Source organism: Neovison vison, chromosome 4, assembly GCF_020171115.1.
Source record: "Neovison vison isolate M4711 chromosome 4, ASM_NN_V1, whole genome shotgun sequence".
In the NCBI taxonomy this organism is placed as follows: Eukaryota; Metazoa; Chordata; class Mammalia; order Carnivora; family Mustelidae; genus Neogale; species Neogale vison.
In genome coordinates this window covers 6,844,756-6,872,678 of record NC_058094.1, presented here as the reverse complement: position 1 = coordinate 6,872,678, position 27,923 = coordinate 6,844,756, and the positions used below count along the sequence as shown (strand labels likewise).

The following is a 27,923-nucleotide window of genomic DNA, read 5'->3' as shown; positions in this document are numbered from 1 at the left end:
AGAGCGCTCAGTTAGAGATGGATACACCAGCAAGAGAGGGATGAAGCAAGTTCTCTAAGTGAGGGTAAGCCTTGTACAGCCTTCCCATTCAGTGCATTGTCCTCACACCATAAGCTCCCTGAGGGCAGACATATCGCCACTGGGTGCCTGTCCCACAATGGGATACTGTGAACCCCAAGTGTGTCTAGGAAGAGCAGCTGGCCCTTGCCTCCCTCCCATATCAAAGCTACATTGTCCAAAATTGTAGTCCTCAGGGGAAGAGGGGCAGAAGATGAATAGCCTTGCATTTAGATCTGCAACACACTTAGCAGAACACAGAAGATGGGAATAAAGTCATGCTTTGACCTCTCCCATCTCAGAGGGCAGTGGTTCAGTTCAGAGAGTAGCCCCAGGAGGAGCTGGAGTGACCAAGCACATTTGGAAGGTCCAAATGTAGCAGAGCAGTGAGCAAATGACTAGACTTCTCCCATCTGACCTGTGCAACTGAGTTTGAAATGTATTTATTCAGCATCTTCCCTGGAAAATATTATTAAATATTATGAAAGGACTATTCAAGAAGTAGGGCTCTTACTGAGAGCATATTGGACATTTTTTAGTCACTTACCCTGAAGGAATTTTCGATCTTTCAGTTATCTGTCATAATGGGAAAATGAGAGTAGTCCCAGAATTTCATTTTAAGTATGACTTTTAATCTGTTGTGCTGTATCTATAAAAATTCTTAATGGTTGCGTGAGGATCCCAGGCTCCAAGAAGAATGGAAGCACTGGCCTGGGGGCCGCCAGACTGGAACTGTTACCTGGGCCATGTATGCCCCTTCCTGTAGTTTTTCCTGTCAGATAATGAATTTTCACTAAATGCCTGCTCAAATATTAATTTTTGTCAAAGGATTATAGATAAAATTTTTTCTCAAAGGAATGAGCCAAGACAATCCAGAAAAACACCAACCCTTTTATGTTAAATTTCAACAGTGCAGAATTTACTAATTTAATTTTGGAAGAGATCCACTAAAGATCAATTCTGGGATAAATTCCAGATTCACCTCCCCACCCCCCAAAATTGCCAAAACCATCGCAACAAGATATCCTTATCTTAGACTCTTGATTGAGACATGGACAGGATTCAGTCCTAGTATTGATATCAGTCTTCCTCTGATCTCTACAGAAGACAGTTACGAATTAGACAGGTTCCCATCTTCTGACCTCATTTTTCTCACCTGTAAAATTAAAAATGTCTGCTTCAGACAGGGGCTTTGAGGATTAAGGGATAATCTGTAATGCATTATAAAACTAAAAAAGAATTTAAAAAGAGACAGGAAGATTGAGTCAGGAGGATGGGCTAAGAACACTTACCTGATCCACCCGTCCTCCCCTTTCAGAATCCAGGAAGTGACAGGAAAAAGTTTTGAAAGATTCCTGAGGGAGGGAAAGCAAATGGAAGGCAATCTATGAGAAAGCAAAATGAAACAAAGCCCAGCCGTGGCAGAGAAATGTGCTGCTGTGGTGGGGGGTTTGGGCAGATGCAACCCCACACGTGGCTGTCAACATGGGGCACCAAGAGAATTGACTGGAGAGCTGCATTTGGAGTAGCCAGGCTAGTCTGGCTACTGAGAGGCGCTCAGCAGTGCCAAGCGGTAGTGTTTCTTCCCAGATGACTGTTGTGGCCATGCAAAGCCAAAGCTGACTGTGCCACCCGGTAGGGCAACCAGGAGCCCCAGGTACGGGAGACAAATTACTTATGTATCCCACCCCCACCCAGTAGTACACTCTGTTCCCTTTCCGCAACCACCAGAAGAAAGCTATTTTAAATAAGAGGTAACATGTGCAGCCATCAAAAGAAATGAAATCTTGCCATTTGTGAAGACATGGATGGGACTAGAGGGTATTATGCTTAGCGAAATAAGTCAATCGGAGAAAGACAACTATCATATGATCTCCCTGATAGGAGGAAGTGGAGATGCAACGTGCGGGGGTTGGGGGTAAGAAAAGAATAAATGAAATAAGATGGGATTGGGAGGGAGACAAACCATAAGAGACTCTAAATCTCATAAAACAAACTGAGGGTAGCCAGGGGGAGGAGGGTAGGGAGAGGGTGACTGGGTTATAGATATTGGGGAGGGTATGTGCTATGGTGAGTGCTGTGAAGTGTGCAAACCTGGCGATTCACAGACCTGTACCCCTGGGGCTAATAATACATTATATATTAATAAAAAGAAGCCCTGTTCAGTATTTAAAAATAATAATAATAAGAGGTAACATCCCTAGACAAACAAACTGAAAATCTCAAATTAAAAACATCCAGCGAGTCCTGAGCATTAAAAAAAAAAAAAAAAAACAACACTCAGCAAACTGGAAAACTAATACTTGGACAGAACAGAGTTCAAAGAGTAGAAGGAATTTTAAAGTAAGTAGTTAAATCTTCATATGGGTCAGAGGACATAGAAAGCCACAAATGCCAAACCAGTTAGGGAGCCTGGGATTTAAAGTCAACAGAAGGCCATTGAGTATCACCAAAGGATAAAGAGTCACCAAGTAGGATAGAAAAAATGGATGGAAGATAGAACCCAAAACTTCATAAGTAACCTAACTGGCATTACCAGGACGGAAAAAAAAAACTAAGAGTAAGGGAAAGAGAGAATTTCATAAAAGAAAAAATTGAGAAGTTGAAGACACAAGTTATTATTTACATTGAAGGGCATACTGAGTGTGCAGAGAGCTGTGAATGTAACATGAGATGAGGAAAGAATTAGGGCCAGGGATAAGCAGACTGCCCTCGCTTTCCTGTTGAAAGGATTAACTTCAAACTTTCTAGCATTATAGAAGAGGAGAGGGCAGCTCCTCACGGATAAACATCGGCTACAGCGCCAGACAGACCTGGCTTAACAGCTTTGGGCCTTATGTGTTCATGATTGTCCTTGGAAGGTAACTTTCAGAGCTTCAAATTTTATTATATATAAAGCGATAGAATAATATCTACTTCCATCAATTTGTCATGAGGTTAAATGAGAAAAAATACACATGGGTGCACACTTTCTGTGCCCCTGTGTATACCAGCTGACCACTACTAGTGGAGCAATTCCCCCTTTTTTGAGAGTTCATAAATTTCTTTGTAGCCTGACCCTGACTCATCTATTGCCTCTTCCCTCCTCTTTCAGTCCCTCAGCCAGTCCGTGTCACCTTCCTACCTTCCTCTCACCTCCCAGTGTAATGAGACTCTGATCCCAAGGTATTTTGGCCACCCTTCTGTGCTCAGACACACCTGTACCCTCTTCTGTGGAAATGTACTTGTTCATCTTCGTTAGCTTCTGGAGAGTAATGATCACACCATATTTGCCAAGTCTCTTCAACATCCCCAAAATATTAAATCCTTTAAGTCCTTTTATTTTGTACCTTTAGAAGTGAGGCGAGAGGAGTAGTGTGTCGTTCACCTTTATTCACTAATAACACTTTGTCTTTCTTGCACTGCCTGGGTGATTTTAATAAATTTTACTGTGTGTCTACCTTGTACTAGGTATTATTCTAAAGGAGCTTGAGGTATGTCATCGAATAAGACAGCCCCAAGTCCCTCCCTGAAGAGCATATATTCTCATTCTGCTGAGAGGAAATAGTACGTATAAGAAATGAGTATGTACCGTGATAGAAAACGACATATGCTGTAGAAGACAATGGAGCAGAGTCCTGTGGCTGAGGGTTGCCGGAGCAGAGGGTTGCAGTTATAATGAGTGGACCTTGTTGAGACGGCCTCATTTGAGCAAAGTCTTAGAAAGATGAAGTTAGCCACACATATCTAGAGGTCAGAGTATTCTAGGCAAAGGGAGTGGCTGGTGAAAAGAATGACTACACAACTTTCTTTGCCCTGAGTGCACTGGAAACTGACTATATAGGAAGTTTTGCCAGTGGTGGGCCATGAATTCCAGGGGGCACAGAGAAAGGATTGCAGAGCTGGGTAGGAGCTGAGGACAGACAGCAGCAGGTGGGCAGGACTTTGAGGCCTGTGGGTAAGAGCATCCTAGTGGTCTAGGGCTTGCTGAGCTGACGTAAATACAAGGAAGGGGTCTCATGTGATTGGCTTCAGTGACTTTAAAGTAGAAATTGGTGGAGAGTCTTGAAGAGGTTGAAAGGGCAAGAGACAGATAAATGTCGGGATTGCCTTCTTGATCCCACAGGGACAAGGTGATAAGGGTCTCAGAGTTTCTGTTCTCCTCTTAGACCCCTGTCAATGGAGAGTGGAAGGTCTAGAGAGTGGTGGGCTTGGTCCCAGGGCTGCAGTTTGCTCCCTGACCCCTCTGTTGTCTGTTTCTTGACGCTGGTTGACGGAACCAAGAACCTCCAGGAAAGCCAGGAGTTAGGCTGCATCCTCATACTTCCTTCGGCCACTGTTATGGGATAGAATGTGGGGGAATAAAAGGCCCTGGGCAGACATGGCCTTAGTACCAGCATGAGCAGCCCGCTCTTGATCCATTCAGGGACCAGCTTCATGGATCCCTTGTGATGGAGTTGAGGCCTACTTGGCCTAATGTGTTTTCCAGTCTATTATCAATGTTATATTATAATGTCGTATGCATAAGTGAAGAGATTCTTCATGTCTTTTACCTTTTGTCATATGTTGGGTGTTGAGTTTATCCTTGGGAAATAGGACACATCTTTGGTTAGTAGACATTTGAGGGGCACGTGCTGAAGGGCTGGCAAAGCAATTCAGTGGAACTGACAGCTCTGAGAATGGGCTCAGCTGCTCCCAGCTTCCTGGTTCAGTGACAGTCTTGCAATAAATAATCGGAAACTGGGTGAAATGATAGAAAATGTCAGTTTAAAGTTTTCACTTGTCAGAACCGCGATGGTCTTATCACCAGACCATTGCCGGAGCAGCAAACTGTGCTCCCTCTGATCCTCCTGTTCACTGGAAACGTTCTTCGCCCCGGACTTTTCTATACTGAACAGTGTTAGGGCACTTCACAGACCAATGTCCAGTCTAAACTGATGTGCATTACTGTTCAGTCCGTTTAATCAAGACTTGGATGGGTGAAAAAGCCACTGTTCGACCTCTCTGTTGGTGAGCTTCAGTGCCTGCCATTTACAACGTCGAGGTGCACAGAGGGGACCTCTGTAAAGGATATTCTCTTGGGCCTGGGAAGATGTAACTCACTTTGTGCAACAGATACAATTCTCAAGAACATCAGGGTTTTATTTGTCTAAGGAGCCATTATGCTGTAACTTCTGACCTTTGGAAAGAGGACTGAGGTTCATTTAATTTAGTGCTGAGTTTCTATGAAACATTAGCCAATTTATTTGCAACAAAATGAGAAGTTATTTTGACTGCTTTGTGGCCAAATGCTGTGCGTGAGCCATCGAGAATGTCAGAGCTGCCCAGGGTCTGCGTAGCTTCTAGAACAGGCCTGTGGTTTGACGGACGGAGCACGAAGGCAGCAGGAAGGACGGATCTCCCACGGAGCCCGGCAGGTGGGGGCCCCAGTTCAGATTCCAGTGTCTTGACCAGTATTTGACACTGACATTTCAACAGGGGGTTAGTTTCTGAATTTCTGAACTCAAGATGGGAAGAAAAAAAGAAAATACTCTACTTTAAAGGTAATTCTCGTATTTAAAGCTATAAAACCTTAAGAGGTAGGAAAGCAATATTACTTCTTATATTGCTTGTTGTTGTTGGATTTTTGTTTTTTAATATAAATGTTTCGTTGATCCTTTTTTAGCTATTTCCTCCCATTTGCTTCTCACCATAGATAAATCTGTTGCCTCGAGAGAAAGTGAGGGCTACTGAAAGGGAGAGAGGGAATTTGAGACCAGACAGAGAAGGCAGTGATAATTCACCATGATCACAGGGCAATGAGTTCTGTGTAAATCCTTCTATTTCCGAGCATGAGGAGGGATCCTGGATGCCCCAGAGGGGGCAAGTCAGACATTCTGGAAGAGCGATAGAGCAGGTGAGAGTGGACAGGGAAGTCCCCCCAACCCCCACCAGTGCAAGGTGGCCCCACAGTGAGCACAGTCCGCAACTGGTGTAGTCTTCAGCACGTGGTGTGGGCGCTGTCCCTTCTGAGCTGTGTGACTCCGGGCAGGTGGCCCAGCCTCACGGAGCCTCTGCTGCTCCGTCTTCAAGGACAGCGATTTTAGGAAGACTGAGTGCAGTCATGCACATGGAGACGTGGTCAGTGAAGGGGTCTCACTGAGCAGCATGCCCGCCCTCCCTCTCCCGGGCTTCCTCCCACGTCCTCTAGGAGGTCAGCTCTCAGCCTGAAGACCTTTTTATAAAACTCTGCAACCACGTGCCCCTCCTCAGAAAAGCTGCACGTTACCACGTGGTATAAAAGGTCAGCTGTGGGAGTGACTGTTCTCTTCCTGGGCAACATTTAAAAAGCCGTGGAGCTTCTTAACATGGCACATTCCAGAGAGCTTGTGTCCTGTTCCGGCGAGCTCCGTTCATAACCGGTATGTTGCACTGTGCTTAATTACCTAGTGAGGATGTGATTAAACTAGGATAACAAGATCTGACCTATATTTTGCACGTGGAGGAAGCATTTTATACCGAGGAATAGTCTAGCCCCGGCGTTTTATCAGTGCTTATTAACTCCGTGCGGTGGAGGTACTTGTAGACACTCGGATTGTTCAGGCTTTTCGTGCATCTGTTCCTTACGTGTGCAGTTTGCTCTGCCTGGAAGGCCCCTGCCACTGTCTCCCTGTCCATCCCTTTTCTGCACCCCTTCCTCAGCTTCAGCCTCCTGGCGGGTGGCTCAGAACTGCTCTAACATTACTTTCTCCGGGAAGCCGTGTGATGCAGCCGCTGGTGAGGCACGCCTCCTCTGTCCATCTAGAGGGAGGTCCTGGGGCCGGGCGTGGTGCGGGGGGGCGGGCGGGGGGGGACAAGGAAAGTGTGCCGTCTCGGGGAGCCAGCCCCTGGGAAACTGGGAAGGTTTTCCAAGGAGGTAGCATGTGGACTGCAGACTGAGCAGCACGTAGATTGGAAGGAGAACAAAGAAGAACATCTCTGGCAGAAGGAGGAGCAGAGGTGAAGAGCCGTCTGCGTGTGCTCAAGGCAAAAGAGAAGCTGTTCCCTTGCTTACCGCGTCATCCTAGGATCGCTCTGCTGTGCTGCAGCCATCAGAGCGGCTGAGTCTCTGGTGCCGCTTACCTGACAGGACTTGTGGGAAAAGAGCCAGGTGTGGGTTTGATTGACGAGTGTGTCACTTGTCTGTTCTCTGAGATTCTGGCTGGCATCCTGACTTTCCGATCTGCAGCAGCATCCTCATCTCTAAAATGGGTACGACAGCCCCACGCACCTCGGGGGCTGCTGTGGGGACTCCGTGGGACCCCGGCCGCCGGCTCTCAGCAACGCTCACTCCGCAGACTTTATTATTCATCGTGCAGTTTCCTAAGGTGTTAAGTAGCTGAGCTGGATCATTTTCCATTTTGATTAGAACTTCTTACTTGATTGCATGAGGTTGGAATAATGAGAATGTTTATTTCCATGACAGTCCAAGATAACAAATTCAGGACGATTGTTTCCCTACAAAATTAAGTAGAGTGGGAAAGCGCAAAGCCTGAGAGGGTAAGTGGAAGCTCCTCGCCGGATACCCAGAATAGCATCATAAACTACTTATATCTGCCATGGCTTAATAATCTAGATTTTTCATAGGTTTGTTCCTGTAAAAAATTGTGTATTTGTAGCCTATTTCGTATTATCTGCAGAATGGCCCTGATAACAGGCTCCCTCTGCCCCCCACTCCGCCCCATATCTCAAGGATGCCGTACGTTAGAACACAGATGTGCCTGTGCTGTGCAAAGATGCTTCGCCTCCATCCTCATGGACATTACAAGGGGGCCATGACCAGAGGGCACGGAGTCACCCTGCTGTCCTTCGCAACACAGTCATCACACCGACTTCCTGACAATAATGCCACAGTGCTGGCAAAACAGAACATTAGACCTCAGCCCCGGTTATAAAGCGCTGTGAAGCCCACAGATTGCACAGCGTTGGGTTTTCTGGTAGGCAGGAGTTAAAGAGGAAGGAACGTCCTTGCCTTCTTTCTGCTGGACCTGTGGTTCTCCGTCCTCTCCAGGGCCATGGGGCCCGGCCCGGAGCACTGCGCTGTCCGTGGCACACCCGTCGTGTGTGCGGACCCTGCCTTTCCAGGATACACAGGCTGTGTATCCCTTATGCACAGAGACACTCACGTGGTGCTCATTGGCCAAAGCCTGTCGCTAAAGTGCCTGGCACATTTATCAGGTATTACAGCTGGAAATCTTTGATATTCCTGAGCTCTAAACTTTCCGTGCTAGATCTCTGCTATCTCAGTGCGAATTCTTTCAGTGTGTAGCCCTGCCCTTGATTGGTTATCTTTAAGTTTTAGAATACTTCACTGAATATGATTTAAGCTTACGGCCAAGTTATTTTATCCGGTTTTCACCCTTTTTTTTTTTTTTTTTTTTTTTTTTTGGCGTCTTTTGTTCAATACAGTGGTGCTGATTACTATGATTATGGACATGGACTCAGTGAAGAGACCTACGATTCCTACGGTGAGTAACTGGCCCACACGAACCAGAAACAGAGCGGGCAGAGTGGCCCCAGAAACATCTTCAAGACCGGAACTGAGGAGAAATCTATAAAGACATTTTGACTGAAACAGCAGCTTCCCTTTCAGTTCATCTGTGCATATCTAGCTATTTTCAGCTCCTTTAAGATTTAAATTTAATATTTAAAGAGGACTAAAAACTCAAAGAAAATTGCCTACATTCACATTCTCAACTTAGATTTTCTGTTTGGGTTGATTGCCATGTGCTGATTTTCTCATTTATAGAGTCGTTTGCCAGACTGCAGACACTTGATAGCTTGGGACTTTTTGAAGTGTCTTTGCTTCTTGACAGTGAAGGAAAATGAAGTCCTGGAGACTGCAGCTCCCAAAGGATTGTCCTACCCCCATCTTCATATTTTAATTCATCTCTGATCCCAAACCCTCGAAAAATGTTACAGTGGGAGTCACTCCATAAAGGTTACAAAAGCACTGAGCCAGGTGTGGGGGGCCGTAAGGCTCTCTCCGGCTTATGGGGAGACAGCTAAACCCCACTTAATTCAGTGAAAGCTGGTAGAGATACTGGGGAATCCAGGTCCAAAGTCTCTATGCAGAAGGAGGACAGGTTTAATTAAAAGAATTGGCGGCAGCAACATAATGATAGTAAGAAGCTCCTTTGCCGGAGGGCAAAGAGATCAGAGAACAGGAAGCTTCAATCAGTGGCAAAGCTCTGATAAATGCCTCCAGTACCCAGTGCAAGTGAATCAGGATTCTGGTTAATGGATGTTCTGACATTTCTCTGAACATAACTGAAAAACCATTTTCCGGTGCTCCTTTTGAAGTGCATTTTGTTATATCACCTGCCCCAAGCCGTGATGACCTCACCTTGGATTTTTTTTTTTTTTAAATTTGTAACAAACACTTAAGAGAAATACCTTGGTTTGCTGAATGCTGTCTACTTAAATGGATGCAAGTTAGCTTGAGGGAATGACGTTGATTGCATGCTTGTATCAAAAGAAGAGGTATCAAAAGAAGAGGTCATTTTAAGTATTTTTCTTCACAGCCTTTTCAAATTGGTCTCAGTGGCTTTTAAATTGCTGTATGTTGCTGCAGAGATGTTAACTGTTTGCAGTCAGAGACTTGCAGATGACTCGTTGAGAGCCCTGCAATGGAACAGGTGTTTAATTTCACGAGATCGAGATGATGGAATGCCTTTTGTTATTTGTACACTTGTCTCGTATGGATTTAGTATTATGATGAGTGAGATTTGACATTCTGTCTTCCAAGTTTATTTCATACTCGGAAAGTATTGTTGAGGCTACATTTCCCCTGAACACGACTTCCATTCACTCAGTCCGCAGCAGGACCCGGGACTCCCTCCCACCCTGCCCACCCCCACAGTGCTCATCGCGTTTGTCTGCTCGTGCCTGCACAAATCTTTGTGTTGTCTTTGTTTTTGCTGTCAAAAGAAGTCTGAGTGATCCTCTTCCCATTCTCTTTCCCATTCATAAATGTCTTAACATTTAGCAAAAGGCAGTTCAGTTTGCTGTTTGAGTGTGTGAGCTTTTGTTAAAAATGAGTGACCAAAAGGAAAGTTCTTGCAAAGTCGGTTGCCATTTAAGATACACGAGAGACTATGGACTCTGGAAAACAATCTGAGGGGTTTGAAGTGGCGGGGGGGGGTGGGAGGTTGGGGCACCAGGTGGTGGGTATTATAGAGGGCACGGATTGCATGGAGCACTGGGTGTGGTGAAAAAATAATGAATACTGTTTTTCTGAAAATAAATAAATTGGGAAAAAAAAAAGATACAAAAATCATTTTTTTTCCCCATACTGATAAGTATTGTTAGTGGGGCGACCATTTTCTATTGTGTTTGTAATTTTTCTCTAAGTAATTACCCTTGTTTTTGTTTTTGTTTTTTACCCCTAGTACCTCAGGGCTATCTGTCCTCAATATGACGTCTACCACTGGTTCAGGTTTAAGGTAGATTCTGAAAAATGAAGCCAGTGGGATCCATGGCAACGATCTAATTGTGATTCGGTATCTTACTGATTTTAGGGCAAGAGGACTGGACTAACTCGAGACACAAGGCACCTGCAGCGAGGACCGCAAAGGGCGTCTACAGAGACCAGCCCTACGGCAGATACTGATTGTACTGTCTGGTGTTGTGAAATAGCCAGTCTCCACCAGTCCTGTGTACTGTTCAAAGTAATGTTTTTCTATGAACAATCCCTTTTTAAATAAATCAAAATGCTTAAAACCTGAATGGATGGAAGTTTAAAACTACTTTGTGGAAACATCAACCTGGGCAGAAAAAAAAAAAAAAGACATGTAAAATTTTGTTATTTCCAGTCTGTATATGAAAAAAAATAGGTCATCAAAAGGAAAAAAATAACTTTGATTAACTAGTGTTAAACAAAAAACTAGGTTTACTAAATATGTTAATCCATCCTTTTAACATAAGCCTCACCTTTCATTTTAAAGGTTTCCATAGCAATTAGTTATTTTATCTTTCAGCCATATGCTAGTTTTTTTCTCTTGCCAACATGCGTAAAAAGGGAAGCCAATTACAAGTGCAAATAATGTGGTATTCTTTTGTAACTCAAGTCTTGAAATGTTCTGTAGTGTTGAGCAAAGTCTCCTCTTGCTTGATACTAAATAAACTTTTGAAAGAAATTCCGTGTGTGTGAGCTAACAATTTCATGTTTCTCTTATTTAAAAAGGCCTTCATAAATAGTTGTAAACAGGGAAAGAGTTCATTTAACAACGCTTGTCATAAAAGGGTCACACTAAACATTGTACAACTGACTTAAAAAATGGTATAAAATTAAATGTACCTTTCTATACTCACCATAGATTTAAATGCTGGTTAAAGAGTCCGCATGGTGTTAAGCTGCGTGAATAGCACATTAAAACGACGCAAAACCAAATCTTGTTTAAAAACTGGTTTTAAAATAACTACTGATTTTCTGAAAAAGATGTGATCAGTTTTCATCTTGTTGAGCGTTTTTTCACTAGTGCAACTTTGGATTTTTTATGAGAATTTTGGTACCTTAATGAACACCTCGCTCCATGCTGGAAGCAATAAGCACAAAGCTTTTAAAGACAATCTGACTTGACTAATTGAGGTCGCACTCGCCAAGGCTGAGGATGTGTAACCCTTAAACGGTCTTCATTGTCAAAGGTAAATAAATCAAATAAGATTTTAATCTCACTTAATTTATCTTAATATAACTAATAAAACCAGGGAGATTACAACTTAGCAAGTTTCATTATCCATTTTAGAGAGGTTTTAAGATCACCTAAATTCTCATTTTAAAAAGTTTAATTTGTTTTAGTAATCTAAAAAGCCTTAGTTCAGTCAGTTTAATTGGGGCCAATTATTCCCTATTAAACAAATGTAAAACCTCATAACTAGTTGTTTGTAATACATTCTTTGGTTAGTAATTGAGGGCACTTCTTAAAACTGACAAATATTTAATAAAGTTATTCTTTAATCATTTGGCTTAAGTTTTTTTTTTTTGTTTTTGTTTTTGTTTTGTTTTTAATTGTAGATGATGTAAAATGTTTAATTTTTGTTTCTTAAGAGATTTCCTTCTCTTTGAGTAAAAAGGTCTTTTCTTTTGTTAGGAAATGTCAGCCACCTTGGGAAGTCAGAGGAACTGGTTGTGCCCAAGGAGCAAACAAAGGTGAGTGCCTTTTGTTCCAATTACTGTGATGTGTTACGGAAGATGAAGACAATTTCATGCTTATCTAAAGTCCCATGGAAACTATCCCACGCTGGTTCCTATTACCAGCACTGGTGATTACGGCAAATTAACTCCTCCAGTCAGAGCAGAAGCTCCCTGAATATAAACAAGTCAGACCCAGCCAGCCTTGCTGGTGCCACGGAGGGCAGAGGCGTAAGTTGTCACAGCAGCTGATACTTGGGTTGCTTTCTTCAATAAGAAATCGAAGCCCAGTCAGTAACATGAAAAAATGTCCAAACTATTAAGGCAAAAAAGCAGTTTATCAAGCCTAACGTATAATATGACCTCAATTTTATTTCTTTTTAAAAACTGTGTGTACTTGCTATATATTTGTAGGTAAAAAATTATACTGGTATGCACCAGATTTTTGATAATAATTATCTTAGGCTTGTGAAAGTATGACTTTGTGTGTGTACTTTTCTGTCCTTTTTGAATTTTGCAAAACAAGTTATTACTTGTATAAGACAAGTAACATAACAGTTGTTTTATAAAATTATTTCTTTTTTTTTTTTTTTTAAAGTTAGGGATCTGTAAAGAAAATGTATCATTAGTTTGGTTTCAGGGTATTCTTGTTTTTTGTCTTGGTTTTTTTTTTTTTTTTTTTTTCCTAAACCATCAGAAACACTACTTAGGCCCTGACATCACAGAATGTCTCGCTTTTTAAAAGTAGTTGTATTTGAGCTCTGCCCCTGACTGTGTGCCTTTGGATATCAGCATAAGGGGAATGATGCTTAATGCATGTAGTTCTTACTAAGAATTGAGTGAGCTAATACTGTTAGTGTTTTGAGCTAATATTGTGAGTGTTTTGTAACCTAAAAAGTATTACAGTAAATGTGAAGTTTAATTGTCAAGTTGAATGCCTGTATTTAATGTGTATGGGAAATAGCTGAGCCTTTTTCCCCTCCAATAGTAAAATTCACCTGAAATAATTACCTTAACTATTGGGAAGAGAATAGGGGTGTTTGAGGGGTATTTGGGGGGTGGGGCAGGGGGACTTTTCTTGCATAGAAAGAGAATGTGACACATCATGCATTTTTTCAATATGTGGTTTTAATATTGGAATTTTTCACTCTTTCCTCCTTAGTAAGTAATTTTGGAGGGGGGATTAGCATATTGAATAATAATGTAGGTTTCTTAACTGAGAGATTATAAATAGGTCCCTAGAGGGTAAACCCCCAGATGGTCTTCAGAGCTAATTCATAGGAATTAGTGTTCAGTGTTATGTTTATTTTCATTTTATAGAGAACCCATAGCCCCATTGGACTATAAAAAGGGATTGTGAGCCAGAAAGGTCAGGAAGCAGCAGAAATACTTTCGGACAAGAATCCTCCTGCTTGGCTTCCAGGGGCTTCCCATTGTTAGCACATAGTCTGCCGAGCCTTATTGCTTCCAGTTTCCACATGAAGACTCTGCTGTAGACACGGTCTTCCCCACCCCTCAGAGCACGTTGCACCGTTCCCAGATCTTTTCCCCCTTCGTCTACCCTCCTGGGATTAGTTTCTCTCCTCATTTTACAGTGTGTACTGAGCTTGAGTTCTGTACTAGACATAGAAGCGGCACCAGGAACGTAAAGATCTTTAAGACGTGGGCCTTCCTCAGACTGCAGTAATTCAGGATGGAAAGGAAGCGTGCTCACCCCTGTTCCTTCACCCACAGAAATCGTGCCCGGGACTTGGCCCAGTGCCCTCTCTGAAGTAGCATGCTGAGTTTATACTCATTTTAGTGACGTAGGTTGGTCACACGTTGCCATTACGACCAAGCATAAGCTTGTCACTCTCAGTAAATGATTTCACTGAATCCTCACAACTATAGGAAGGTAAGTGTGGCCTCCATTTTACAGAGGAAGACTCTTCAGCTTCAAAACATGAAATCATTTAGGTAAAAAACTCACACCCAGCAACTGGTAGAGCCAGTTTTAAACTTTAATCCAGAGTCTCTTGTTGGCTGAGCTCTGGACTAGCACTGACTCCCCCATCATCTCTTTGAGCGCAGGGGCTAGTCGACGTGTTTCCTGTAACTCCCAGAGCCCTCAGCATCATGAGCACACAGCTGCTGTCACGTAGTCCCTTCCCTGTCTCTTCCACCCTCCCACCAGATTCCTTCAGGAGAAGTTCTTTGATGGTATTTAGGTTCTGAATCATCTTCTGATCAGGACGTCGGCTTGAATCAATATCAGTGTCCATGCAGATACGTTGTGCTACAGATCCTGGAAGTTCAGTGCCAATGACATAGCCCTGTCCTTGAAGACGCAACAGCCTGCTGGGGAGATGGGCAAGGAAGGAGTTCGTAGCACAGGTGCAGGCACGTGGAAGAGAGACCTGTCTGCCAGGTGCCAGCAGGGGCGTAAGTGCCAGCAGGAGATAACTGCAGCACAGAGGGAGGGTATTCTGGGAAGCATTTGTATCCCAGCTCTGTCGTTTACCAGCTTGATGACCTTGCTTGATTACCTGACCTCTCGGAACTACAGTAGAGACGGCAGTGTCCCCCCATAAAATGGCACAGGAATGCCAGCTACCTCGGTATTACTGTGGAAGGATTAGAAACGCGTGCAACACTGATGTAGGTATTTGCTTGTTTGTAGTTTAATGTAAATGCACGCAATGATAAGAAAGTACGATTATCTGGGAGCTGGCAGCTATATTAGGTAATCAGAGAAAGCAACAGATGTGCTGTCAGGGCAGCAGGGAGCACATAATGAAGGGTCGCACATGTCCCTCTAAGAAGTTTAGACACAGTGACCCCATTTTCCATTGTAACATCCTCCTCACCTTGCCCCTCTCAGCTTGCCCCGCTCCCTCCCCCTAGGCAGAGAGAGGGCCTTGTCAGTCTCTGCTTCAACGGGAACTTTGTACCAACCTCTGTTTGCACTGGCTATTGATCTGATATCCAGACACAGAGTGTCTTAAAAAATAGGGCTCTAACCTTTTGAGTAAGTGTTCAGCAAGTCAGTGAATATGAGAGAGGGACATTGTCACTGGATGGATAGGATTACTAGCAGACAGCATTAGGGGTGCTTAGGAATAGTTAGCAGAGACCAAAAAAAAAAAAACCCCAACAAAAACAAAGACCTTACTCATGTCCACAGGATTATATTTCAGAAGGTCTAGCTCCATTGGTTTAACTCAAAATTAGACAGTGCTTCTGGTCATTGTGTACAGAGAAATAGATCCCAGAGTCTAAAACCAATAATTTGGAGAAAAATATAAAGATGTAATGAAAAGTCTAATTAGCCAAAATAGAAGCCACTTTATGGGGTTAGATAATGAATATAAATAATAAAGTTTTTTATTTTCTATGCAAATAAGATCTATTTGCAATGATATTCAGTGTCTTGTACAGATAGAAAGGGGGGGAAAAAACCCTATGATTATATTGAAAATCATGAAATCTACTTTGTCTTGATTCTGTGTCCATCTTTCAGAAAGGCGGTAGAATATTTTCAGATCTAAATTGCATCCTCCTCTTATCTAATGGAAAATCCCATCCAACTGAGGTTGATTCTCAGTGGGATTCGATTTCAGTGATTGGCACCTAGCACCAAAATTGTTTCAGACCTTAGTATGATGAGCCCCCCTCGCTGCCCGCCCTACCCCCCACCCCTCCACACACACACACTGGCATGCAGGGTAGAGCTCAGGCTCTTGGCTTTGAACCCAAAGCCCAGCGTGATTGTGTTCCAGCCCCGCGGCTGCACCAGCCTTGCTGCTAGACATCCCTCTTGGTGCTTTCTTGTCTGGGTTGTCCACTGCCTGAAATCACGTTTCCTTACCCCTCTCAGCCAGCTCTTGGCCCAGTGAGTCATTGAGGTCTGTCCAGCTTCAAAGTGAGCCTGGAAGCTTCCCCTTGTCCCAAAAGCCTTCCTTGGCACACTGTCTCCACCTCAGGCCTAGTGTCGAATCCCTGCTGAGAACTCTTGGAGTTGCCTGAATTCTGCAACAACTGTCCCTCAAGGGATCGTTCATGCTCCTCTCCACCCACACGCACCAGCGTAGAAACCTCTAGTGTATGCCCCATGCTTCTGCCCGGCAAAGGATCCGTGTACAAGCAGCTGAATATGCGAGTGAGTGAAATGAACAAAGTGGCTCAGGGTCTCCACAGTAGAGGAGAGTGGACTGGGACGTCCTTGGCCTTACCAGGTGGAGTTAGAATCATCCTTGAACTTGGAGAGAATTTGGCAGGTTCTTAATGTGGTCATTCAGGTGTAGACAGAGATTCCCAAAAGTCTCATTTGACCACCACTGCTGGGAAGACCTGGGCCCTGCTCATGTGTCTGTGTTTGCGGCCTCATACCTGACAGGGCCAGAAAAGGGGAGAGAGAAGAAATGGGCAGACGCTGTGTGAAGTGAGCTGGGCTGGAGCTGGAGGCATTGTCCCCGGGCTCCGTCTCTGCTCCGCTCATTGATGGGTCTTTCTCACCAACTACAAGACGAGGCTCTCTGAATGTTGAATCATGTCTTTCTTGACTGGTCCACCCAGATGCCAGCATCATGCCTGGCACACAGTGGGGGCTGATGAGGTGTTCGGTGTGGAACACAAGAGGAAGGGAGTGAATGAGCCACCAACCTTGTAATTCTTAAAATGCCAGCCCTGAGCACTTTGCAATATTAGTTTGGTTTCTTAGTGGAAATAAGATAGTTACTTCTGCAACTACTGACTTTTTTAGTGGAAGGAAATGGGAAGCTGGAAAGCCAAAATATGTCCTTTATTTAATAGGTAATACATGTGCTTGGTACAAAATCCAAAAATTTTAGGGGTATATGATGAAACCCCCAAGCCCCCAAGAAGCTGTTGGCATTGGTTTTGGTATATTTTTCCAGAGATAGTCTGTGCATGAGCAAAGCACATGTTTCTTTTCTAACTATTAGCTTTTTGCATACCAAACAGTACACTGTTTACTACCCCCTTTTTTTCATTTTAGAGGATATCTTAAAGTTCATTTTCTATCATTCTGTACTCTAGAGCTACCTTTTTCTATTTATTGACTGAATAATAGTTATGTGGTTTATAATTTAAACAAGTATTGATGGACATGAAGTTCACCTCCAGCATTTTACACTCATCAGTGCGAGTGCTAGAAAGCCTAGCCCTCCATCTCTGTGATTGCACACATTTGTATACAACTTAAGAACAAATTTCTGAAGTAGGGTCATTGAACCTTTCCATTTTTTATGACTTACTGTATTGCTTTCCTGAGGAAACTTGAACCCTACATACTGCATGCATTCCTCACTGTCAGCGGTTAGCACCTGTGCCCCACTCCCAAGTGGGCACCCAGCATGGCGGCTGGCACGGTGTGGTCAGGTCTGGGTGTGGATGAGTGAGGCATGTGGGGACACCAGACCCCTTCAGTACAGCCCCCAACTCCCAAGCCTGAGTGGCTTTGCTTCGGGGGGCCCGGGGTGCTACTTTGCAGTGTTGCCACCCAGCTTTTCCTGTGCTCTTGTTCCCCAGATCCTGCCCATGCTTTGAGATCTTCCCTCTCTTCTTTTGCCAAGAACCTTTTTTTCTGTTCACTCTGAGAGTACTGGCTGCTGGCACTCAATTGGCAAACACCTAATTTGGAGCTTCCAGCCAGAGTCCCTCAGGATCAGGAATGCATCTGTCACATTGTGTGCCCTGAAACAGTCATCAGGCTTTTCTGGAAGGACCCATCGATGAACTAAACTAAACCCCAATTAATAGATTTACTATATTCGATGTTTACCTTTTACAGTATCAGTTCAGGTGGCATCGATGGGTCCCAGCCCCCACCTCCCCCCCCCTCCCCAAAGCACACGCAGGTGGCACCACATGGCTCCCGAGACGTGGCTTCCTGTCTCAGGTCATGTGCAGCGATCAGAGGCTAAGTGAAGGGGGAGGTGGTGCAGCTGGGGGTCAAGGGGGCAAACCCTGGGCGGAGGGGCAGGAAAAGGTTTCACAGAGATGGGCAGGCATTGACAGGCTGGTGTAGGTGAGCGAGGCAGGCACTGACCAGGGCAGGAAGCTGCGCCATGTGGGGGGACCTGAGCAGGTGCCTGAGCTGGGAGAGGAACGGGGCAGTGCCGGGGAGCTGGGAAGGGCCAGGTCATGGGGCACCACGAATAGTATGGTGCTGATAGGTCCCCCCAGGGCCAGGTGTGTGTGACCAGAACCATGAGGAACAAGCAATGTGATGGCCACTTCTCCATGCTGATTGGGTTCATTCTTCTTCCTTCCTGATGCCCATTGGGTTTTTGAAACAACAGTTATGTTCTGTGTAGCACATTAAAATATATTCCTTGGTGTTAATTAATAAAAACTTGTAAATACATCTGAACGTTGGGTCTCATCTCAGAGGACAGGATGTCAAGGACTGTCCAGTGTGTACCCCTAGGGACCCGTTTTACATTATGGTATTAGAGGTTCCATGTCAAACAAGGGCCGTTCTGGAATCACACCCAAAAACCTTGTAATGGAGAGTATTTTGATCCTCCTCATACTAATTTACTATGCGTCTGCCTTACTGAACACAAATATTTTATGTTCTTAAATTTCTGTAATTCTTATTTTGCCTCGTTTTCCATAAATATCCTTATTTCTGTTAAGTTTCTACTTGCCTCCTTCCTCTGCCTAAATCCTGCCTTCCCCAACAGAGCATAAATAATTATTAGCTTCTTGATGTATACAAATGTATTTCATTTTCCTCTCTTTCAGGGGCTTTCCTCGAATTATGGACTGCTTAGAATTCGTCGACTCACCAACGTGCCTAGTCAGTAAATGAATTCACTTGGGAGCATAAAAATCATCTGAATTTTTTTCACAATTTTATGTCCTGTGAAATGTTTTATAAAATGATATGCTTTTTTAATTTGGAAAGCCTGTTTAAAAAAAAGGAAAGAAAATCGATCTTGTTTTGTGGTCTCCTAACAACAACAAACAAATGATTTGTGTGTTACTTAATAAAAGCTGCCCATTTCAATCTCCTGCACTTTACTATAAACCTAGAAAAACAAAGTCTTGTTACTTCAACAAGCTCTAAATTTTGCACACTTGAGAACCATCCATGCCTGGAAACTCACTGAGAGAAGTCCAGATTATATACGTAATCCAAATTTGAAAATGATTTGTGTGTCTCAGTGATGGACTAATAAATACGGACGTGTTCTTCCAAAAGTATCCTGTCACGTAAAAGGTTAATATAAAGGCTTTTGCAGGAAGCAGAGTGGTACAGCCAGAAAAGAAAGCTGATTTTCATGCCTCTCTGTAATTTGTTAAGGAACATAAAGGTCATAATCCCTGTGGACAGTATTATTCTGTTCGTTCTCCTTTCTTCATTTACTGTTGCATTGTGACTTTAATTCCGTATGCCCCAGGAGGATGCTTTATTCCTTCTGCTGGAAGCTCACACAACATGTTTCCTAGTCTTGGAATTTCAGGAACAGTCTTGCGCATTGTTAAATTGTCACTCTCCTACCTCAAAGACACATTTCCTCTAAGGCATTCACTTCGACAGTGTGCCACGTTGGGAGCACTGTGTTAACCGCCGAGTAACTTCTAAGAAGCTTACTTTTCCTTATCCTCTCATGATGCGTCCAAAAAACAGTCTCCACTCGGCCATCATGCCTTTGCACTGGTCACATACGCAGATGTGCATCTCAGAAGCTCGAGGACGGACAGCCCCGGGTCGGAGAGAGTGCAGCACAGGCCACAGGGGCAGCAGGTGGGCGCCCCGCCCCTGAGGCTGTGAGCGCCCCTCAGTGCTGGGTTGGGAGGGCGGTGCACAGTGACAGCTCCAGGGACCCTTTGTTTGAAATTAACTGAACAACCAGGAACTTCAAACCATAAGCCAGATTGTTACAAATGGGGGAAAAAAAAAATTGAGCTCACTGGTTGCAGCCTTTCCACCTACAGAGTCAGGGACACTAGTCATAGACCTACCAACAGTCCCAGGGACCCGAAGTCCCCAGCTCCTCTCCTGTCTGTCCCCTTCTCCTCACTCCCACTCCTCCCTCACTTCGCTCACGAAACCCCTACTTGTCAAGAATCTCTTCCGTGCTGGGCACTGCCCTACCAGCTAGAGCGGACAGAGACAGATGAGAGAGCCTGTCCTCGGGGAGCTCACGGTCCACCAGGAGGGGGCAGGCCATCGGCCGCAAGCCCGGAGAGGGCCGGGTGGTGCTGGTGCTGTTGAGGAACAGGAGTGCGCCGTCTGGGAGGCGGGGGTTCGACTGACAAGGCAGCAGGTTAGCAGCACCTAGAAAAGGAAGCGTGTAAGCCACACCAAGACGCGAGCAAGTGCAAAGGGGCTGAGGTGGGGACAGGCTTGGAGGCTTGAGGAGCAGGGAGGGTGTTGTGTTCTAAGTCACTTTGGCTGCCTCCTTGAGAACAGGCTGTCGTGCGGCCAGTTGGAGGCGCCCCCTCAGAGGCCACGGCAGTGAAGGGAAGAGGAAATGCTAGCCTGGCCCCGCGGGCAGCCCTGCAAAAGTTGGGGACCTGCCAAGCTCGACATGCCTGGGAAGTAGAGCCCTTAAGCCTGTCCATGGGCTGATGTGGAGCACAGGGCAGTGGCACTGGACGGCGCAGAGAATCTGGCGTAGGGCCACTGAGGAAACAAATCCCCTCCCTGCGATGGGAAAATGCAGGAGGAGCAGGGATATGTTACGGATTGGCGGTGGGGACACACAGAGGCCTTTGTGACCCTGGTTGTCTTCGCAGAGTGAGAGCGGGGAGCAGATTTGAGAAAAGTTGCTGGAGAGGGTGCAGTTGAGATGAGGGAGGTGGGAGGCGCCGGGGGAGGGATGCAGGGGAGGGATCCGCAGGGGAGGCTGGGCCCCAGCAGCACAGGGCGCCCCGGGAGCAGGGTGGGAAGTGGGGGGCCAGCAGGGGCTCCAAGGGTGCAGGTCCCCTTGCTCTGGGGGCTCCGGCCCACGGGACAGACTTCCTCTCAGGGGACTGTTTTCCCTACTCGGCCCAGGGCCCGACCCGGCCAGGGCACCTTGGGCGTCCCCACAGACCACACCTCGGGGCTGGGGAAAGCCTGAGCGTGGGTCGCTGAGCACAGGAGCGCCAGTGAGCAGAGGGAACCTGTAGCTGTGAAAGGCGACTTGACGACTTGTCGTTTCCCTTCGGTGGATCTCAGACAGCTGAGCTCCCTCCTCCGCGTCTTCTCTGCTGCTCCCAGCAGCCTTCCAGGCGTGGCAGCCTGAAAGAACCATTCCAGCCTTTGACTGTAAAGGATCCCAGTGACTTCTCATGGTCTTAAAAATAACAGCTAATGGGTTTTTCAACACATTTGTATTCGATCCCGAAGCTAGCTTTTTAAAGTGGTCCCTCCACGGAGCTGTCCACGTTATGCTTGCTGCCGCGCGGTCTGAGGGTCTTCTGCAGGGCGACCTGGGCCAGGCGCTGTACCACTGACCCACCGGAAGCTCTGAGAAAAAGGTGCTTCTGTGGGAAGCGGACAGCCCCTCCTCCGTGGCCCTGCTCAGCAGTGACCTCCGGGGTTTCATTCCTTGCAGACCCTTCGCTGAACGTCCAGCTCTGACCTCTGTCCCGATGGCCTGGGTCCCACTCAGCGGCCTGTCCACACACTGGAACGTACGCGTGGGCCCTTCCCACGCAGCCTGCCCCACATGGCGCTTTTCCATTGCTCTGCCCTTGACCCAAGATGCCCTTCCTCCAAAGCAGTCCTTGTTGGGGCTTCTGGCAAGAGCACAGCACCGCGCGTCAGAGTCCGGTGCTAACCAGAGTGGACACCTGCTGCCTCGGTTATCAATTCCTGCTGAACGAGCTATCCCAGACTTCAGAGGTTTACAAGAGCAAACATTTACAATGTCCTGTGTTTTCTGAGGGTCAGGAGTCTGGGTCACATTCTGGCTTGGAGTTTCTCATGGGATGGCAAAGAGTCCACTGTGGCCGCAGGGATATCTCACGGAGCCGCTCCCGGGCTGTTGGCCAGGGGTCCCCACGGGTCTCTGCACCGCTGCCTCCGTGTCCCCACAGCATGGCAGCTGGCTTCCCCAGAGCAAGTGGTCCAAGAAGGAGAATCCACGAGAGAGAACACACGAGACAGAGCCACAGGCCTTCATACCCGAATCCCAGATATAACAGTGTCACCTCCCCAGCAGCTACTGGCAAACGGCAGCCCCACTCCAGTGTGAGGTGACTGCACAGCTGGGGGCAAACGCCAGGAGGCAGGGATCCTGGGGGGCGGGGGGCAGTGCTGGAAACCACCCCCCACCGCACCTGGCAGGTCACCTTCCGTCTCTGTGCCTTACGTCCTTACCTACAAAATGGGGAGGGTAGTGCCGCACCTGCCTCCAGGGGGTTGTCAGAGGGAGACCCAGCACCTTGTAAGCACGTGATGTAAATTAGTCATTAGCTATTGTGGAAACACACCTCCACGCGTGCAAACACGCACATGCACACGCACACAGGCCCTCACACACATGCACTTTCAACATAGATGTCACCCCCTGATTCTATAGGTATGAAAACCCTCCGCCATCACGCTGTGTCTCCTCCCAGAACAGGGACCTCCTGAGGGTCCGCCCTCCCCACATGACCCAGGCTCTGCACACAAGCAGGTGCCCAGGGAAAGGCCTGCCAGGTGAAGTCTGGGTCCTCCACCTTGGGGAGTTGGCAGCCCCTTCCCTCCCACCAGCCGGTGCAGCCTCGACACTGCCAGCCACCACGTGCTCTGTACTTGGTGTGCGGGGTTCAGCCTTTGCCACTCTTCCCGCCCGGGCTCACAGCCTTCCCCTCAACCCCTGAGGCCCCCCAGGGGACTTGGGCCTCCGTTTCCCTGCTCATCCTCCATCTCCCACTGCAATGGTTCCAGAGCCATCGATAGCCCACCCCAAGCCCTAGCTCTCCTCTTGCCTCTCTTCTGTCAGGGGACCCCCATCTTGGAGCCACTTGCTGGACCCTGCCTCCAACCATTAGACTCACTGGAAGCAAGAGGCTGAGCGAGTAGCTCTTCTGCCCATTTCTTCCAGATCAGACCACCTGGGTTTTGGGCAGGGTGCCAGGTCTCGTAGCCCCTGATGTCCTCTCACCAGCTTGGCCCTCCAGAGCCAGGCGTGTGTTTTCTGCCTTCCTTCCTACCCCACGAGCCGAGTGACGCGGGGAGAACTGTTCCCGAGTCTTAGTGCTTTCATCTGTGAAATGGACATTCTTGAGGATGACCCTGGAATGTTTTTGAGAGATCCTCAGAAGCTTGGTGCTGGTGAAGATAGCTGGGCCGCAGGCAGGACGAAGGAACGTGTCACTGGCTTATTCACTCTTCCAGCCCGGGCTGAGCACCTGCTCTCTGGCTGTGGGGCTGGGTCCCCCAGCATTAGGAAGGGAGGACATGCTTGCCCTCGGGTAACTCACGGACTGAGGAGAGACGAGAAGGTGGCTGGAGGGTCACACACACATTCTGTAAAACCCAGAATCCAGAGAACAGTTCAAATCTCTAGCTTCACTCAGTGTTTCTGGTGAACAAAAGGCAGGAGGCTGTCCCCACCAGCAGGCTGGGATGTGCTCATTCCTTCTCCCAACGCCACGCCCCAGGGTGGCAGCCTGCAGCTGCTGAGGGAGAATCAGCGTCCCAAAGAGCAGGCATCCCGGTAACACAACAGTGCAGACAAAGTGCAGACAGTGCAGACAAAGACACAGCAGTCCAGACAAACTGGATCTGCTTCCCTTTTCCGGCAGGAGATTCATGATTTCCAAAATGCCAGAAGATGATCACAGAGGCAAGATCCAAACTCCTCACAGGATGGGAAGCCCACGGCCAGCAAAGCTGGAGCAGGGGAGTCCAAGCACACATGTCTGGGCCCTGTGGCCACAGCGCTGTTTGTGTCTGCATCTGTACACGAGGTTTAAATCCAGAAAGTGCTAGGAGGGAGAGGTGGTGTAGGCCTCTCGGCCTGAGCTCTCCAAATTGGGAGGGCTCCAACACTCCTAACGGGCCACCAGAACCTATTTTCATAGTGAAAAAACACATGTTGCATTAATCAACGCAAAGACTACACAGGCTTACCTGAAGTGATGTTCCGTCCACCACTCAATGTCTCCATCTTAAACCAAACGGTGCAATTGTATTACAGAATATTTATTTCCCTCAGACCTCTTTTCCTGTAAATCTATAATACCGAATAATTGAGGTCAAACTGCAGATGCTCCAGAGAAATTTTTCTTTTCATTAAACAATATTAAATGAGATGCCCGTGTCTCCGCTCCTGCCCCACCAGCACGTTTCCTCGGCTCACACAGTCCTCCAGCTGACTTCACCGGTTACCAGCCATCTCCCCACAGATCCCTAAACGTCTGGCTTTTCATGAGAAAGCGGATGATCCGGAGCCTCAGCCCGCTTTCCACACGGCCCCCGCTCCGCACAAGCCGCGGTGTGGCCCAGTTCCCCTTCCCTGTGGGCTCGCACCCGGCCTGCTGCAGCAGGGGCTGGTGACCCCTCGGCCTTCTTTGCATTTGGCATCCACGGCCCCGCGGCGAGACATCTTCCAGGCTCACTGTCCTGAGGGGGGAGGAAGTCAAGTTAGCCAGAAAGAGTGTCAGCTTCAGTCCCCTGCCTGTACCACAGTCCGATGGTGACTTGAACCACTCAACCACACAGACGCCTTCCTTGTGCCCAGGTCCTGAGTCCCTGGCAGCACAGGCCTGGGAAGGGAGTGGTGCCCATCCCCATTCCTCAGGGGAAAGCCTGCCCTCCCCTCACTGACTGCCTGACGGCCCCCAAGCCTAGAACCTGTCAGGGACACCTAGCAACAGCAGCCCCTGCAGCGGAGAAAAGAGGTGCCCTGCCACAGGGGCTCCCGATCAGCGGCAGGAGAGATACTGCCGCCAAAGAGCCAAATCTGACCTCCCCTCCCTCCCCACCCCCGCCGGCGCTGCAGAGCATCCTGCCTCCCCCATATCCAGCCTCTCTGGCACCCAGGGGCCTTCTGTCAAGTGGCAGGTTCTCATTCCTATACTTGCTTTATAGCTGTCCTGGCCAGTGCTTCCGTGGAGGCAGGACCTCCTGGACCTAGGCAGGGACCCCTTTGCAGATCAGTGCCTGTGGCTTTCTATAGGGCTTTGTTCCCAGACGGCATCAGAGACAATCCCCATCCCAGAGAGCTGGCCTCCCGATTCACTACTGAAGGGCTCCAGCCAGGCCCCCGGCAGGAGCTGATAGCACACTGGGCTGGGAGGGGCGCTGGAATCCAGAACAGAGAGGCTCGTCACGGTGAGGTTGCACCACAGATCCCCACACAGCCTGGACCCCTGAAAGGGCAGCAGCCAGAATGTAGAGTCAGAGACCAGCCACTGTCCTTGTCGGTTTCCAGGAGTAGGTCCTCAGGGCCCGAGAAGGAATGGAAGAGGCTGGGAGGAGGGCGAGCTGTGGAGGGAGGACTCCGCGTACTTCAGATCCCACAGGGCCTGTGCTGGGCCCATGGTACACATGTGCACGGCTGTCCTCCCTGTAAGGGCCAAGGCCACGGCCGCCGGAGGGGGAGGAGGGCCAGTGCCTGTGAAACCAGCTGTGTCAAACCGACTTTGGGGGAGGGGGTTGCTCAGAGCTCTGAGCTCAGCTTGGGAGCAACCTAGGGCCACACCAACCTGGGACCGGCTCCCTGGGAAAGGGACTCCACCCTTCCCCGCATCTCTTCAAGAAGCCAGGGCACATGGCATTTGTCTCCACGCATGGTGCCCCGGTGGGCATGATGTGGTGGGAGCCGCGTGAGGACGCTCCCCCTGAGATCCACCCACCTCCCCTCTCGGTCCTACCACCTCCTGGCTTCCTGGTTTGGGGACAGTCCCATACCCTCTGAGATGCAGCTTCATCAGCTGACAAACTGGAGTGATGGCCCAGCCTCACTGGGCAGGGTGCGGGAATCAAAGCGAAACCTGGGTTCAGCAGACGCAGGTCCCCAGCCCGTGGGAGGGTGGGACCAGAAGGAGGGGGGCAGGGCAGGGAAGCGGAAAGGGGACAGAGAAGGAAAACAAAAGCTGTCCCAGCTCCCCCAGGACAAGCACAGACACTTGTCTGCTCGTAGCGGCTTTCTGTTTCTAGATAGCCGCGCTCTCTTTGACCTGCTTTGTAGACTGGACGCTGGACAGAACAGCTGGTGGGGGTGGGGGGCAGCCCCTGCAGGGGCCCGGGCGCGCTCCCTCTGCCTCCAAGAACAGCCCTGCAGTGAAGAGCTGGGAGAACGTCAGAGGTGGGGGTCGCGAGCGCTACCCGAGCTGTGCCCCCTTCTCCGGGGCCCTTTCGAGGACATTCACCAGATGAAAGGCAACGCTTGCCCAGTGTTATCAGAATGGCAGTAGTGCGGCCAGAAAGGCCGGGAAGAGCGGTCAGCTGGTCTCCGCAGAAGCGAGAACGGGCGAGGAAACGGCTTCTCCGCTGGAGAACTTGATCGGGGACTCTACCGAGACCCCGACTTTAGCCCAGCGAGGCCCGGCAAGAGCCTAACCCAGAGCTTTCAGACCATAAGTCTGTGCTGTGTGCTGCCGCGTCTCGGTGACTTGCTCCCGCAGCCTCAGGACACAGATGCGCAGCTCAGAGGCCTTTTCCATGCCCCCAGACTGTGCTCAAACGGGCTCAAGGTTTGGGGGGGCAACCTGCTCCTCTACCAAGCCGGGAGGTATGAGGTGACTCGGGCGACCTCTTTTTTTTTTTTTTTTATGTATTTTCAGAGTAACAGTATTCATTGTTTTTGCACCACACCCAGTGCTCCATGCAATCCGTGCCCTCCTAAATTCCCATCACCTGGTTCCCCCAACCTGCTACACCCCGCCCCTTCAAAACCCTCAGATTGTTTTTCAGAGTCCATAGTCTCTTTTTTTTTTTTTTAAAGATTTTATTTATTTATTTGACAGAGACAGATCTCAAGTAGGCAGAGAGGCAGTCAGAGAGAGAGAGGAGGAAACAGGCTCCCTGCTGAGCAGAGAACCCGATGCGGGACTCAATCCCAGGACCCTGAGATCATGACCTGAGCCGCAGGCGACCTCTTAAATCTGACTTTCTGACGGATTTCTAAGGTTGCTTAGGAAAAGACTCAGCGGGAGGTGGGTTGCAGGAAGAAGCGGGAGCGATTTCTTTTTCCTTTCCCTTAAATACTGTGGAGGCCGAGAAAATTAAGGCCATCCCACCTCAAGTTTAGCTGATGTGGGAAACAGAGGCAGAAGAAAATCATTGAAATTCCTTGCCTACTGACAAACCCTTGAAACAGACAGAGTGGCTCTCCCCTGGGGACTTAACTGCCCTCACCTTGAGATTTTGCTAAGGACAATCCTAGCCTGACCAACCTCCTACCCCAATGGGTCCGACCAGGATCCTGTAAGTCTACTTGAACAATTCCTTTATCTCTAAACCTCCAAGACAGTGTCGAGAATCATTCCCAAGTATATGGCCCACTGATATACATCTAAAGGGTCTCACGAGAAGATTTTTATTATTGGTAATAAATAACCTTTCTCCCAACAATAGCTAGCCCTGCAAGGTCCTGGAGACCTTGCTTCCAAAAATCCTTGGAGACTTACATCATCCATAATCCCCTTTGTCCTCACCCCCCGCTGAGTCCACCCCTATTCTGCCTTTAAAAACTCTGACTGTAATCTGGTTCGGGGTCCAAGTCCCTGCTCCGCTGTGTCCGGTATACTTGGGCTCAAGCTTAAGCTTGTCAAATAAACCCTCGTGTGATTGCATCGG

At 47.7% G+C, this 27,923-nt stretch overlaps 1 protein-coding gene across 3 annotated transcripts in view; it reads left to right on the top strand.

Annotated features, from left to right (window-relative positions):
• KHDRBS3 (KH RNA binding domain containing, signal transduction associated 3) overlaps positions 1-19,534 on the top strand; it is a 185,986-nt gene extending 166,452 nt beyond the window's left edge. For 2 of the 3 annotated variants that reach the window (XM_044244903.1, XM_044244905.1), the window contains exons 8-11: positions 8,464-8,522; positions 10,575-11,700; positions 12,147-12,205; positions 18,938-19,202. In XM_044244903.1, coding sequence (XP_044100838.1) covers positions 8,464-8,522; positions 10,575-10,666 — 151 coding nt within the window. In that variant the 3' untranslated portion in view covers positions 10,667-11,700; positions 12,147-12,205; positions 18,938-19,202. Of the gene's footprint in view, positions 1-8,463; positions 8,523-10,574; positions 11,701-12,146; positions 12,206-18,937 lie in introns of all 3 variants that reach the window. The other variant, XM_044244904.1, reaches the window with a different exon arrangement.
• Positions 19,535-27,923: the final 8,389 nt, after the last annotated feature.